This window comes from Sinohyriopsis cumingii, chromosome 15, assembly GCF_028554795.1.
Source record: "Sinohyriopsis cumingii isolate HCF-2022 chromosome 15, ASM2855479v2, whole genome shotgun sequence".
Classification (NCBI taxonomy): domain Eukaryota; kingdom Metazoa; phylum Mollusca; class Bivalvia; order Unionida; family Unionidae; genus Sinohyriopsis; species Sinohyriopsis cumingii.
Window position 1 is genome coordinate 21,174,129 of NC_142975.1, and position 16,080 is coordinate 21,190,208.

Consider the following 16,080-nt stretch of genomic DNA (forward strand, 5'->3'; position numbering starts at 1 on the left):
GTAATGTATAGTGTGGCACTGTTCTTGTCACTAGCAGTTGCATTTTTTATGAGAGCAATGCTAATATATTTTGTTTTAAAAAATTCCTGTAATTCCTATTTTTCAGGTAGGAAATTCTTATGTGTCTTTTATGTTTTGCATCAAAAGTGAGTATGAACAAAGCTAAATGGTGATCTCTTTTAAGCAATAGCATGTCTAAACACCAGCTTTTTAATTGTCCTTTCAGCAAACAGAAGTAATTAACATCTACTAAGCATCCATTTGTCTTCTGTGGCCACATTTCTCAATCCCCAACAATGACTCCATAAAGCAGGTTTTAATGGATTGATTCAGGCAACTTTGAATATATTGATACAACACATCTGTTCCTCATTTCAAAAGAATATTTGTAGGATTCACAACTGTCATGTAACTAATAATTCACAATCAAATTACTGTCATAGACCTATATATCCAGATACTAAAATAATTACTCTTGTCTCTGTCCAGATAATTTCATAACCAAATAATGGCTTCATACTGCTGAGACGTCATTGCTTTGTATTTATAGAGACTACTTATTGTATGCAACTAAACTTTGATCATGAGGAATTCCTTGTGTAAATGAAGGAATGTCATGTAAATCGATGTGCAAACATTGCTTATCTCAGTTGCATTCGCTGTACTCCAGTCACATTGTTAGTGTAACTTATTTATCTCAGATGTCAATTTTGAAAGTGATGCAGTTTTTATCATAAAGTAGAGGGTCAAAGCAATTGGTTTGCTTTATGGTGGGAAAATTAGTTGTGTTATTACAGCAGAAATCGAAGTCATCTTTGTGACAGGTATTGCTCAGTGTAATCATCTATCCAGGTTTTGGAGTGGTCCAAAGTGCTCACCTTTACCAATCATTGCCATCTCACCCTTGTTCATGTCAGTTTGAGTCTCAACAGGCTTGTCCACTGTGGGTATGTGAAAAAACTGACAGTAGCTTTTAATTGATTGGTGGTTCTTACTGGGATTTTCCCAGTTTCTTCCTTCACCAGTTTTTCTGGCCACCATATATAGCCTCTTAAGTGCTGAAAAATGGTATTAAAACCCAAAACAACAACAACTGTGAATTACAAACTTTACATTTGGGTCTGGGGTCATTCAGTATTTTAAAAGCCTGTCTGTAAGGCAGGCAAAGTTTCAGTTTATATGTTACAAAGAATAGCCATATAAGGCTTCTTTTGATTCTGTATTCATCACAGCCTTCTCACATACACTGACAGACACTTGATTTCGTTGAGTTGTTCAACTGGGTAATCCATATACTCTTTGAAGTGTTATTTCTAAGCCTAATTTCTATATGGTATCTGACCAAAGAGCTAGTCCTCTGTTTCATAGTCCTCTGTTTTATAGTCCTATGTAAGCTGTCAAGTAGTTGTGAAATTAGTGCTTTGTCAAGGTGGACAAAAACAAACTGATATGGACAGATTTGATTGTGCATGCATTCATTATCTTACCTCTGCAAATTGTTTAAAAATGCTTGAAGCAACGTTGACTCTAACACTTCAAGTATGGGTATTTTGTGTGCTAAATTTATAATAGACGAAAATCACTGAGACTGATTCAGAAATTGAATTGCAGAATTCTATTATTTGTACTTTGGTTTTTGGTATGAAAAGCAAACTATGCAAAATATTAGGTAATCAAGGGGGAAATATGTCATTGAATGAAGCTGAGATTTCAAGAACAAGTGAAAGATGTTGTCTGCTTTAAACTCAGTTAAGATAATAACCTGCATACACATATAAAAACTTAATATCACACATGTTGATCCACTTTATTGAGAATAGGAATTGATGTGCATGACCTCTTTTGTACACTTTGAAGGGATAAAATATAAAAGAAACCTGCAATCATGTGTTTGCTCTATGTAACCATGATGATGGATATTACAGTTATCTATGTGATTAAATTATTTCGCCTAGTGCATCAAGATGAAAAGTTGTATTTCCTTTATCATTTCCTTTGAGAAGCTCATGGCTTCCTTTTTTTAAGGGAATTGCTGGATGACAACTTGTGGAAAGTGTCTACTGTTTTTATTGCTGCCAGTTAACAGCTATTGTATTACCCTCAGCATTGGTGTTATTGTTGGTGCTGGCCTCAGCATTGGTGTCATTGTTGGTGCTGCCTTCAGCATTGGTGTCATTGTTGGTGCTAGTGTCTGCATTGGTGTCATTGTTGGTGCTGTGATATACATATGGATACCCTTACTGAATGTCAGCCATTCTTTCGTTTTAGGTTCTGGCACAAGTTTGGAGTGGATTTCATAGCATCTACCCACAGGGGAGGGGGCTGACTTTGTACTTTCATGTACATTATTTGTACAATATTCTGGTTAAGTGTTTACATTTAGAAGTTTTTTGGACACTTTATAAATTGTGTTAGACTAGCATCATAAAGAGGAGTAAATTCTCATCTCAAAAGGAGGTCACTTTGAATATATTTGATTCCTCACTGACTTTGCTTAGATTCTGTGATATAAGTTTATTTCTCAAACTCTGTTCATATAATTGTATGCATCTCTGTTATTACTACACCCTTACTACAGTCACTATAATGTACAACTTTAGTGAAGTTTCTGCATTTAGCTTTTAACCTGATAGGTTTTTAAAAACCCTTGTTGTATGCTGTTATACTTAGATTCATGAAACTTGATGCACATTCATCATAAAAGTATGTCACTTTGTCCTGTATTTCACACTTGACAAATTTTGGTTAAATGTTTTAAGTTTATTTTTCAAGTGTTTTATAGAGTAGAATAATGGAACTAGGTGATTTTATTGCCTCTGACAAGTATTACATTATACCTGCATTTTGCAACATCAAATTTGTATTTATAGAGTTGGTAGACAGTGTTATGATAATTAAGAATTAGCTAGTACAGCAGTCTCTCATTATAACACAGTAGTTGGACTCCATGGCTTATAAACCAAACTGCAGTAAAGCAAGAATGATCACAAAACAAAACACTAATGAAACATATTGTCATACATGTTGTTTCAGTTTATGCCAGTGGTTCCCAACCCACAGGTAAAGACCCAAATCAGGGTTGTGAGGACATTCTGGAAGGTTGAAAGGATTTTCTTTTTTAACTATCAAAACTTATCAAAATGTGGAAATGGGGTTGTGAGGCTAAAATAAACTATTCTTTTTAGGGTTTTGGCCAAAAAATAGTTGGTAATCACTGTTTATCAACTAAAATATATTTTCACTTTATGATATTTGTACATTCCAATACTTTTATTTCTGGATTAGGGCTGTAATAAAATTGCATTCTTGTTCAGGTGAAAGTGTGCCTGTAACAAAGACTCCATTGCCCAATCCAAAAATTACCCGAGATGACAGCACAGTCCACTTCAACACCAAGGATCATGCACGTCATATTCTGTTTTGTGGTACACACATCATACAGACTCGCTATTATGGAGGACAGCGAGTCAGGGCAGTAGTCTTCAGAACAGGTTGGTAGCCATTTTATCAGAAACATCTTTAATGGATACAGATTTTTGTAGATTCTATGGTCGACCTGTTACTATCGTATTGCTTTCCTATTCCAGGGTGGCAAACTACCAGTGCAAACTAAATGTTCCCACTTTCAGTTAGTAAATAACACAAGAAAAGCAATGCAGTTGTATTGAGTAAGTGTTACATACTAGTTGTATTGAGTAAGTGTTACATACTAGTTGTATTGAGTAAGTGTTACATACTAGTTGTATTGAGTAAGTGTTACATACTAGTTGTATTGAGTAAGTGTTACATACTAGTTGTATTGAGTAAGTGTTACATAGTTAGTTTTACTCTCTCAAAGACTCAAGAAGAAGAGGTCTTTTTTATCAAAGAGTTTGAGTGTAAGAAACCAGTTGATTTTAGCAAAAACATTAAGTTGATAATGCAGGGGAAAAAAATGAATTCATTGTATTATGTTAATCAAAGTGAATGCTTTTGACAGTATACCCTAGATGAGGGTCAGTGTTGTTCAAAGTCTTATTGCTGAAGCAAGTGTGTCCTTTATCAGACTATGTGCAAATGTTTAAGTGCACAGAGGGATCAATCTGCAAACAAAACATAAGGTCTACAAAGCATTTTTGAAGTGAAGCATGTATGCAAAACCTAGACAGTGTACAGAGACCATGCCAAGAAAAACTGATGACAGGGTCTGATACACAGAGGTTCTCACACAGGCAGGCATTCCAAGCATATACATTCTGTTGATGAAATCACAGGTGAAATGGACAGGCCATGTCACCGGGATGTCACGAATGACTACTTAACAAGGTCTTCTTTGGTGAGCTGAAGGAGGGAAAGCGATCTTACGGTGGTCAGAAGAAATGCTTCAAAATATTCCCTCAAGTTATCCCTGAAATACTTCAACATTGACCCTGAGTCTTCCAAAGATCACACACAGTCATTCCACCTGGCAGTCTCATCCATATTGGAGCTACAGACTTGAATAGAAGTGAATTGCAGGGGCTCTTCAGAAGCATGATCACCGGAAGTCTTAGAACTGCAGCATGTCCTTTATTGATCAAGCAAACCCAAGCAGCATCTCCAATCAGGTGTGCCACAGACAGTTCAGAGCACAAATCGGCTTGATCAGCCATTCATGTACTAACAGAAACCACTCCAGTTTAACTAAATAATGTTATAATCATCTTTTGAAGGACAAACATTAGATCAGATTAGGGTGAATGCTGTTCAAAATATTAAATCCACTCAGAGTTACTTCTGTTCACAGTATTACATCATCTGAGGGTTGGAGTTGTTGACAGTATTACTACAAATCAGGATCAGTGCTGTTCACAGTATTACATCATCTGAGGGTTGGATTTGTTGACAGCATTACTATAAATCAGGATCAGTGCTGTTCACAGTATTACATCATCTGAAGGCTGGAGTTGTTGACAGTATTACTACAAATCAGGATCAGTGCTGTTCACAGTATTACATCAACTGAGGGTTGGAGTTGTTGACAGTATTACTACAAATCAGGATCAGTGCTGTTCACAGTATTACATCATCTGAGGGCTGGAGTTGTTGAAATTCTTTTAAATCACTACTTTTAGTGGGTTGTTTTTGCAACTTTGAATTCACTAAATGCATGGTCTTTCTTAAGGTTTTGCAAATGTCAAAGTGTGTAGATATGAAGCTATTCCACCCAGATATTGTGTCATTCTTCATTACTTTGTTGAGCTGGGAAAATGGAATTTTTGCCAGATGTTTGCATATGAAGTTACTGGTTTGGAACATCAATGACTAAATGTAGGTCTTTCAAAATTTCACGTGACTGACCTTCAAGCTGCACAGAACTTACGTTATTTAGACTGATCAATCTGATAGTCTCTGATTTCAATCATGCATTCAAGGCATGTATGGATTCTATATTTACAACTTACCACTTCTCCCTGCACTAAGGAGGAGAAAAATAATAATAATGATGATAATAATAATAATAATGATGACTTTATTCTTTATTTAAAGAAGGAGCAAATTTGGTCAACTAACTAATCATCCATGAGGCCTTCTACAATTGCATTTATATATATATATATATATATATATATATATATACTGCACAGTTTTAACAAGATGAGAAGCAGCAGAGAGGGTGAATCCTACAAAGTATTTCACTTAACAGAACCTTCTATCGAGGACATTTTAGATAGAGATATTATTTTCACAAAATAAACCCTCCAGTCAGAAAACATGACAAAATAGGCTTTCTCCGCTGACTTGGAAGAGTTATATCATAAAAATATCTACCTATACAACTATTTCTTGATACAAGGGTCTGTCTTGCGAAAACACTTGGGGATGTTTAACCCTCTCTGCTGCTCTGTGAAAGTCCCTTGCAGGGTTTGCCTGTAGTCGCCCTTATCTGCTGCTGTCTAGTTAAAAATTGTATCTAACCCAACTCGATACTGTGTTCGAGGATCATGTAAATTTATCGTTACAAATCCATGTGGTTTTGCCTGAGCACGACTAAAGAAATTTCTGAATTTATTTATATCCATATCGCCACTGCACCAGGTTTGATGAATATTTTTTAACGTGTGTGTGTCAACGCCGTTGAACAGCGTGAGAATGTTACAGTTGTCTCTGATCACTTTCGGGATTTGTGTATATCGTTGAGTTACATAAATCACATCCACGTTTTTATGTCTGCCGCGTGAAAATGTCCTGGCAGGGTTTGTTTGTTTGTCCAACATCACATCGTCGTACACGACTAAATTGTTAATTTCCCCATCAGTATCATCGATACTCGGTGCTTCATCGATGTCAGTAATAAATTCAATAACATCATCACCGTCATTTATCGACTTTACACTTTCATTAAAATTTTTTAACACGCTGTAGCATCGCTGATCGTCCACAGATGGAGCTACCAAATACAACTTATCCCACTTCATCCACTTCATTATCAAATTAAGTAACAACTGCGTCTTACCACTCCCAGATGGACCTATAATTATCATTCGAATTGAATTTGGTAGCAACGAGTTATGTTTGATTGGCTCTCGTTGTTTTGTAGCAGAAAAGTCAGTGATCTCCATTAGATATATTATAAAATAATATGGATTTATATTGTGTGAAATATAGAACACGTACCCCAACTGCAGATATAACATCCACTACAACAAAAAATAATCGATCTGCGCTTACAGGCGAGTGTGAACGATGCGGCACAAAAAAGTTCAAATTTATTTCGTCGGGTAAAAAAAAAAAGCGAGGAGGTGATATCGCAGCTAAGTTAACAAAGTTACCCGGAGCTCCGTGGGCTAAATACCCAGGAGAAAAACATCTTCCAGGGTATAATTACTGTGGTCCTGGAACCCGACTTGATATCAGACTTGATGCCTTAGATCAGCCCAATCCAGGTGAGTATCCGATAAATGCCATCGATAAGGCGTGTCATGCGCATGATGTAGCTTACCGAAGTAAGGATTTGCAACAGCGCCATCTCGCGGATGTGAAATTATTTCATGCGCTAAATGCCATCACTGATAAATCTTTCAAAGAAAAGTTAGCTAGCTGGTTAATAAAATCTGCAATGAAAGGTAAATTAGCGCTAGGTGCTGGTAATTAATTATAATGGAGTCGATTTATTATTCCCCAAAGGGATATTGGAGAGGTAGCGCAGCAATTAGTAAACTCGCTGAAGCAGCAAAAGTTACGCGAGCTACTGCAAAGAATTGGTTATCCCGACAGGCAATATGGCAAATTTACCAACCGCGTCCTAAACAAATTCACTTTGCACATTTTGATGTTACTGTGCCAAATGAAGTTCACCAAGCCGATATATTATTTCTGCCACATGATACTATTAAAATCCGAAGACGTCAAAACACATATAGGTACGCATTAACTGTAGTTGATGTTGCAAGTAGATACAAAGATGCGGAGCTGTTAACGACTAAAACAGCATCTGAGGTTGCTTCTGTGTTTGAGCGAATTTATCAACAAGGTGGTCTGCGATGGCCACATCTGCTACAAGTTGATCCTGGCAAAGAATTTCAAGGTGCAGTATCATCGCTGATGAAGCAACATAACGTCACCATCAGACGAGGGCATACTAAAATTCACCGTGATCAGGCAATTGTAGAGCGATTTAATCGAACACTTGCTGAGCGGTTATTTGGATATCAGTACGTGAAGGAATTTATTCAGGATACGAGATCTCACGAATGGGTTGCGCTAAATAATGAAATTACTCAAACAACCAACATGAAACCTGCCATAGCGATCACAAAAAAACATATACCCGTACAACGTGATTCTTCAGCGCAGCCAATACTGGGTAATGTCACTGTGAGATATTTATATGAACCAGGTGAACTTGAAGGTGGTAAACGAAGAGCAACTGATCCTATCTGGAGTGTTACTACACATAAGATATCTAACATAACAAGATCCACTGGTAGACCAGCAATCTACAGGCTGGATTCGACTGCTCCTCAACGTGGATTCACACGTGAGCAACTGCAGGTAATTCCCGAGGATACACAATTACCACCCCGTTCACTTAACTAGCACCCAAGGCGCTAGCGCCTCTACGTCGATTACATTCAAGACAGGTCAACATGATATTATCGCGTGTATGACCACGGCTGTTATCTTTTCTATCTACGGTGAATTGTCTTGAATTATTACTCGAATACTGCCATAGCATTATACAATTACAGCTCGCACAGTGATTATTCTGCTGTTGTTTCAGCGCAATGACGAAGTCATCGTCGAGGTCAAAATCGCGATTATTTTTTTTGTCACTCTGTTTGTAACCGGCTAGTTTTCTTTTTATTATGTCGCTGTTGTTTTCATCGCTATCAGTTATTGACTCTTCCAAGACAATTCTTCGCGGTTGAGATATTCTTCTGACTCTGGATACAGCCAAGTAGACCAAGTTTGACCATTCGATGCGGTCGTCAACAATCCAGACAGTTGTATCACTGATAGTTAGTCCTTGAGATGAATGAATCATCATTGCGTATCCTAGCGTTCACGGGGATTTATTCATTTTTAGTGCATCTTTGACAGCATTAATATCAACTAGCACAATATCATTCAATACTAAATTCTATTTCTCTGTTTTCCCAGGAATATCAACATCTATATTCTGTAACCGCGTATCAGCTGGTCTATAACATAACGGCGTTGGCAACATTGGAAACTTTTCTTGTTGTAATTGAAATAGCTGCTGTTGAAGTGTGTCTCTGACTATCTTTCTACTTGCCACTATCAAATCGTCTGGTTTCCATGTTTTCCAAAAGTCATTCATTGAAGTTTCAGGAATCACCCCGCGCATAATTTCACATTGAATTTTATTCGGTTGTAATCTGATTAATGTTTTAAATTCCTTCAACGTTGCATCAAGTGCTCTATGATCATCAAACACTTCTTCGTAATAATCAACAAAATCTTTTAACCAATCATGTGGAGATACGCCGACAAATGGAGGTGGCTGACCGTGATCGCCGCACATTATCACTGCAGTATTCGCTGTTAGCAGCCAATCAAGAAACGTTTTTAACGTTTCCAATGGCACTCTGCGTATCTCATCCCAAATTATTTTCCCGGGAATATATTTTGTTCCCATTCGATCTGACGTCCATACACCACCGCTGTATTTAAAAAAGCTGTGCCAAGTACAAGAATTAACTTCTCGTTGTTTCATCGCCCTGGCAAGTCTGTGTGTAGGTGTTAGCACAATCATATCCGATTTGAAAATCAAAGATTTTCCAAATAATTCAATCGCTTGAGTTGTCTTACCAGACCCGCCCGGTCCATTCAAATAAACAGTTTTGTGTCTAGTGATTGGATCCTGCACAGATGGCGCAGAAGACATTTCTGATAATTCTGATTTACAATAATTATCCTTAATCGTAACATCAGCGGAGTCACAATATCCATGTAACATTTCCTTTTTTATTCTCCACAAACTCCATGATTCATCGCAAAAGTCTTCGACTTTCTTTGTAAAATGAGCCAGTGATTCTGAATATCTTTTATCGATATAAAATGAATCCGTTGCAACTCTAACTGCCGTGTCAGGAAATCTATTTATCATTGATAGCAAATTTATAGAAACATAAGCCAGCATCGAAGATCTTAAATGTGTATATTGAGGTGATTCTCCGTCGATATAACTTACAATTGTGCCCAACTTTTCCCCGTTGGACAAGTAAGCATCCTCACGATTACAAAATATATTTCTCGCAACGGCATCAGCAATTATAAAATCCAATTCAGCATCATCAATAATCAGCCGCGAGTGATGTAGTTTATGATCATATGCGCCACCTTGAGTAAATTTACCGATTATTCTTCGTCCGAGATCCTTTGCTGTTTTTCATTGTTGCTAAGTTTGATCTTGAGAACTTTAGGAGCTTCACCAACAATTACATCCATCGGGGTATTTGGACTCTCTTGTGCATACTCGCTAATAACATCATCTACACTGATACGCTCCGGTGTTGGTAACCAAACTGAAGACTGCGGTCGATACGATATGATTGCTTCACTGACCGTCAACGATACCAGTATTTGGCTGTCAAGCATATATCGCAATAACATTGTTGGTACCCAACACTTTTCACTGAAGTGTCTGCCAAACCAAACATAACAGCACGGATGAAGTTTTTCCGCGAACTCAAACGAAGTTACACGAGCAAATCCTGTCAAGTCAAAGTCAGGTAAAGGACTGTTTATAGCAACTCGCGTCATCGAGTTCGTGGGATGTCCAAATCGCTTAAAATATTCACGGCACTCTCCGTTCCCAAAAAAGCTTCCTGGGTAGCACGCAGTCATATCCACGGAAATCATATCCCGGTAGTCATACTTGGTATTCCGCAATCCGCCATGTCCATACTCGACACAACTCAATTGTATATCTGAAAGAAACTCACTTCGGGTTGGTCTCCATGAATTTCTTTCTCTGGCAGCATGGGCGACAACACTCGGAACTGTAAAACAATTAGTTAATAACTGCTCAGTGTTTTTAAAATCTTCGATTTTCACATATTTCTTTGCGAGTTTTTTCATTTGTTGTTGCAAAAATTCTGTCCGGTATAATTAGCCGTTGGGTTTTACAAATTGATCATACTCGGAATCTTTGGAACTTTTAAACAACCACATCGACACAGGGTCGGTTTTGCTTATCTGTTTGATAGCATCAAATATGTTTCCGCGATAATATTTCACAACATGATCCCGCGGAAATATCGTAACTGCGTTAGTCCAAGCGTGAGCGTTATGATCGATGATATTTATTGGAGCCCTGTATCGATTATATTTCGATTTGTATAATACTTCCTTTGTTAACATTGTTATGGTTATGGGAAATCTTAATGCGCTTTCTAGCTTGGCGACATCGTTTATTGATGCTCCTGTGTGTTTGACCCGCTCAGCCCACGCTGTTATTTTGGACTGTCTTAACGCAGTCAGACCGTTTCCCCGCATCGCATTTTTAAAATGTTCCATTACTCGCTCGGCTACACAATTCAGCGACAACGACGAAGACGTCCTCATCGGGGTGAGTTTATCATTTTTTGGTTTTTTTTATCGGATAGATTCCATAAATGACCGCGGTCACAGGATATGCTCGAGCGTAATATGGTTTATCAATCCCGGTCAGCATTCCTGGTTTGGAGTCTTTGCTTAATAAAATGGTCTTTATGCTAGTAAGGACAGGGTCAAGTTTGTCACGGATAATCCAAGTATTGGAATCTGCTTGCACAATAAATTTTATTCTGAAAAAATGTTTCCGACTATCAGCGAGGTAATTGATAATTGTTTTCGCCCGTGCATCATTAATTGTAGCATGGATGACAGAGTCAACACTGACAGAGTCAATGTTGCGGATAATTTTAAATGACGACCATACATGAGATGCACCGTCATCGCGGAATTTTTTTTTGGCATTCCTGATAATATCAAACAGATCAGTCAGGGAACATCGTCATGAGTCAGGGGTTAATCTGTCAAGATCGAATCTTCCAGTGCCAATGGTAGATAATCTTTCAAACTCCTCCATATTATATTTAAGACAAATATTTTAATAAGAAAATATTATATATATGAATCATTGTAAGTGGCTTGGTACAAAATCATCAACTCACTGTAATAAGTCCTGTAGAGGTGAATTCTGCGGGACACATTCCCAAAGCGTATGACGTGGAAGTTTAGGACCAATACCGTGTCTGCGATGTGGCATCGAAGTCAGGGGTAAAACACAGTTATGTGCAAGCTGCGGAGGAAAATGATACCGTGAACTCAAGCGATATTACAATAAAAAAAATAATGATATGTCCGAGCGTGATTATATAACTAAGTTTTCAGACAAATTATGATTTAGACAAATATATTATTATATAAATGAGCCAAGAATTTGTTCCACATCCAACCATTAAGAATTACGAAGCATCTCATGAGGGAATAGTCAGACACTGTAGATTGAAAAAACCAGTTGGTGTTGTTAATAATACTGGTTATTTAATGTTTACTGTAGGGAAAAAGAGGTATCTTAATCACAGGGTCATGTTCGATTGTTTCTTTGGACAGATCAAAGACGGTCTTGTGATTGATCACATTGATGGACAAAGACTTAATAATAATTTATCCAATCTAAGGGTTGTCACACAAAGCCAAAATTGTAGGGCTGGTAATACTGGCCGTAGTGATAAGAGCGCCAAGAGAGTTGTATCCATAAATTTAGATGCAAATGAAGAAATAATATTTCAATCTATGAACTCAGCTGGTAAGTATTTTGATATTTGTGTGGCATCAGTACGAAAAGTCGCAGAAAAATGTATAAATCTGCTCTGTCAAAAAAATATAATAAGCAGAGAATTGTTTTTCATTATCACTAAAATCCTCAGATTTCCAAACGGAGATAACTCTGTTAGGCATATCTCATACAATTAGTTCCCTCCCTTTGTGCAATACTCCTTGAGTGTCATTACAGGTAAATTTATCCAGCGCAACTTAGCGTTATATAATTATTATTTACAGCTGGTCTATAACACTTCCACGTTTACAGGTATTTTTCAAATCAGAATTTAAATTTAAATTAATGACTACAGGTGGGTAAAAGGTTCTCTGTGTACAGGTAACACAATCTCCAATTACTTCCCGTTGATTTTATCAAAGTGACTTCATCAAAGTGACTTTGTCAACACCCGCGGGTGTATAATATTTTTTTTTCATGGATAAAATTTTTATTTTATTACACTTGTTCGGTTTTATGGTTCATCTGTATTTTTTATACGATCATATTTAAGAAAAAACATTTTAAACAAGTCATGCTGAGCTATTTTTGAACTTTCAAGTATCAGTCGGTTTATATACAATACGATCCTATTAGAAGACGGAGTCTTCGAAGTTCAACAGCAATCAATACCATCTCATCATATCTGCTCATGGCAGATGCTTTTTGCGTCATCCAGGGGTTGATTTTCGGGATGGTATTATCCTGCTGTTGAGTGTAGAAAATGACTCCGTTAGGATAAGTCGTCTTACTATCTGTCTGTGCTGTCCTTAGTTACTACTGTAAATACTATCTGTCTGTGCCGTCCTTAGTTACTACTGTAAATGCTATATGTTGTGCTGTCCTAGGATAAGTTAGAATTAAGTTATATAGTGTAAATACAATGCTATGTCCTACTGTAAGCTTGCTAAAATGCGGTGGCAATTTAGGAGCTTTACAAATGTAAATATTATGTATAATAGTGTAAATACTACATGTTGTATTGTCCCTATATGAACCTTGCTAGCATATCATCAGGTAAGCCAGGGTTCACATGGGGAATGTCTCGTTGCTCGCAAACACACCCTCTGGGCTCTCTAGACTGTTATTTGACAGGTTAGGGGCTCACATGGGGGTCGTGTTTCTGCGCCTGAGTTTGGTAGGATGTCATATGACACCCTAGAGACTCAAGGAGATGTGGTGTCTATTTTTTTTCTTTTAAATATATAAAAATATATATAAATATGAATTACGAAAATATCAATAATGTGATTGTTGCTATTAAAAATTTAGAAGAACGCTGATTTAATATATCACTAAATTCTGAAACAATTATGTCTGATTTTGAATCATTACATGAAGCTAAATGTGCAGGGTGTTATATTCTTCCTACTCAATATCGATTCATAAAACAAATTCAAAATAATTTGTATAAATCGCTGGCTACAGTAGAAGAAGCACAAATGAATGAATTTGTTTCATTGTCTTGTGCAATTGAAAAGATTAGGTTGGCATTGGCAGCCGAGTATGAAATGAAAAAGATAATAAATACTCGGATTAGAAAATTGAAACATTGTATGTCCGTTGACAAAGTCAACGTTGATTTCATCCTTGATGAAATCAAGGAAGTAAATATCTCACCTTGATTTACTTGGAAATGAAATCGAAAGTAAAAAAAATATATCACTTTTTTTACTTCCTCGTCAGAGCGAAGATAGTATTCTTCTTAGTCGGTGGGGTTCAATGCATGAATGTGCATAATTGAGAATTTGATCTCTGTCACATGATATTGCAGTAATATGCTTGCGTCTGAGATTATCCAACTGTTGCTGTGTTAGTAAGAAATCTTCGTCTCCGTATTCATCAATAAGCAATTTAACGTTAATTTCTTCTTGTGCAAATGCAGCCCTAACTGCTTGCTCGAGCGCTTGTTTGTCATATACAAAAACATCTGTGTGGTGGTACATATTTGAGATCTAAATCTATAGATTTACTAATCTAAGATCTAAATACGCGTATATACGTGTGGATTTGATGTACACTGCAATGCACGATCACAACATGATCTTTTATCATTACTTGCAGTTGCGCATCAGTCAGTATAAAATCGTCATGACCATATATATCAACCATTACTTTTACCGGGGTAACATTTCCGGTTCTGACAGCTTTATCAAGAAGTTCTTTATCATGTATTAACATTTCATGTGATGATACATTATATAATACTTGCTTGATTAATTGTGAAGTCTTCGACAAATTTCAATATTTTTTTTACTAATTTCTGTGTTTTTTACTAGTAAATACCCTTATGAAATTAGCAAATTGGACAATTTCTGTAATTTTTACTAGTAAATACCCCTATGAAATTAGCAAATTGGACGATTTCTGTGATTTTTACTAGTAAATACCCTATAAATTTCAGTGAATTTGTCAGTGTTGTAGAAAATATATATAAATACTTTTACTGCAATATCTTATCAAGATGATCTCGTGAAATGCACGAGTGAGCATAATTCATGATTTGGTCTGGAAGACACATGATTATCGGGAACAACTGCGATTCTGTCAGTAAAAAATTATCGTTGCCGTATTCATCAATAACTATTTTAACACCGCCTATCAATGATCCGCTGAATACTTTTTTGATATATTCTTTAAGTACTTGTTTGTCGTGTATAAAACATTTCACGTGCGTGTACATACTATGTTTTTTTTATTGTTTAAAATAATTTATTGAAATATTTTTTATGTTGACGGTGACATCACTGCTATCATCATCACTGTCGTCGTCAGTGACATCACTGCTATCACTGCTATCATCAATGAAATCATCATCACTGTCGTTGTCAGTGCTATCATCAATGAAATCATCATCACATTTTTTCTTCAAGGACATTATTATAATAAAACACTATTAAGTGAAAATCATTTTACGATTGAAAGTCTTAAGACTGAAAATCGTTTACGATTTCACAAGGAGACTAATATGTAGTGTTTCATTCCGCAAATCAAGAGGATTCCCATGCTGGTCTGTCAACGTGAAATTTATTCTGGTCAGCCATGGATTATGACATCGTAGATAGACCGGATTGATCGGCTCTTGCACAATCAGAAATCCAGGTGGTTCTTTCGGAGTAAATGAATAAAGAATAAATCCTTGCTGGGCTTGATTTGATACTGTCGTGTCTGTGCTGTAACTGCCAGCAATGACATCACACACAAGATTGACCGCGACCACATCGGTTATGTTTACGATGTCCGGGATACATGCCGGCCTTACCCGGTTGGGTTATTGTTGTGTCTGAGGACAGTTGGCTCTGGTAGCATTTTTCTGTGTTGTGCGAGTATGTCATCGAAGGACTTATTGATGAAGTCGGTGACAGATTTTTTCAACTCGGGAACGTTGTATCCGGGAAATTTAAAATTTGGCAGCGTGGCTTCTGTCAGTGAATATGCAGCTAGAAAATTTCTATAGTCACCTAGGTTGTTGTCAGTGTAATTGACTACTGCATAAATTGCTAGCTGGTTATTATATTCCATGTCGGCGGCAAGCTGATTTAATATTTCAATCCGCGTAATAATTTCGCTGCGTGAACTTGTTATGTCAAAAAGATGTTCTTGGAAGAGCTGCCATAGCTGCGTTAGTTGTGTTTTATGTAACTCCTTAATGATTTTAAAAACATTAATAATACCGCTTAGTTCAATAGTAAACCTGTTAGACCCGGTATTTGTGTTATAAGTAAATTCCCACAAAATACGGTCCCTGTTGACAAATTTAAAACCTCTCAACGTTGCGTTTTTAATATCAT

At 36.8% G+C, this 16,080-nt stretch overlaps 1 protein-coding gene across 1 annotated transcript in view; it reads left to right on the forward strand.

Annotated features, from left to right (window-relative positions):
- The window catches only part of LOC149781389 (polyamine-transporting ATPase 13A3-like), a 409,406-nt gene that overhangs the window by 219,984 nt on the left and 173,342 nt on the right, over window positions 1–16,080 (forward strand). The window contains exon 13 of the mRNA XM_089935483.1: window positions 3,315–3,491. Within this exon, the coding sequence (XP_089791609.1) occupies window positions 3,315–3,491 (177 nt within the window). The remainder of the gene's footprint in view (window positions 1–3,314; window positions 3,492–16,080) is intronic.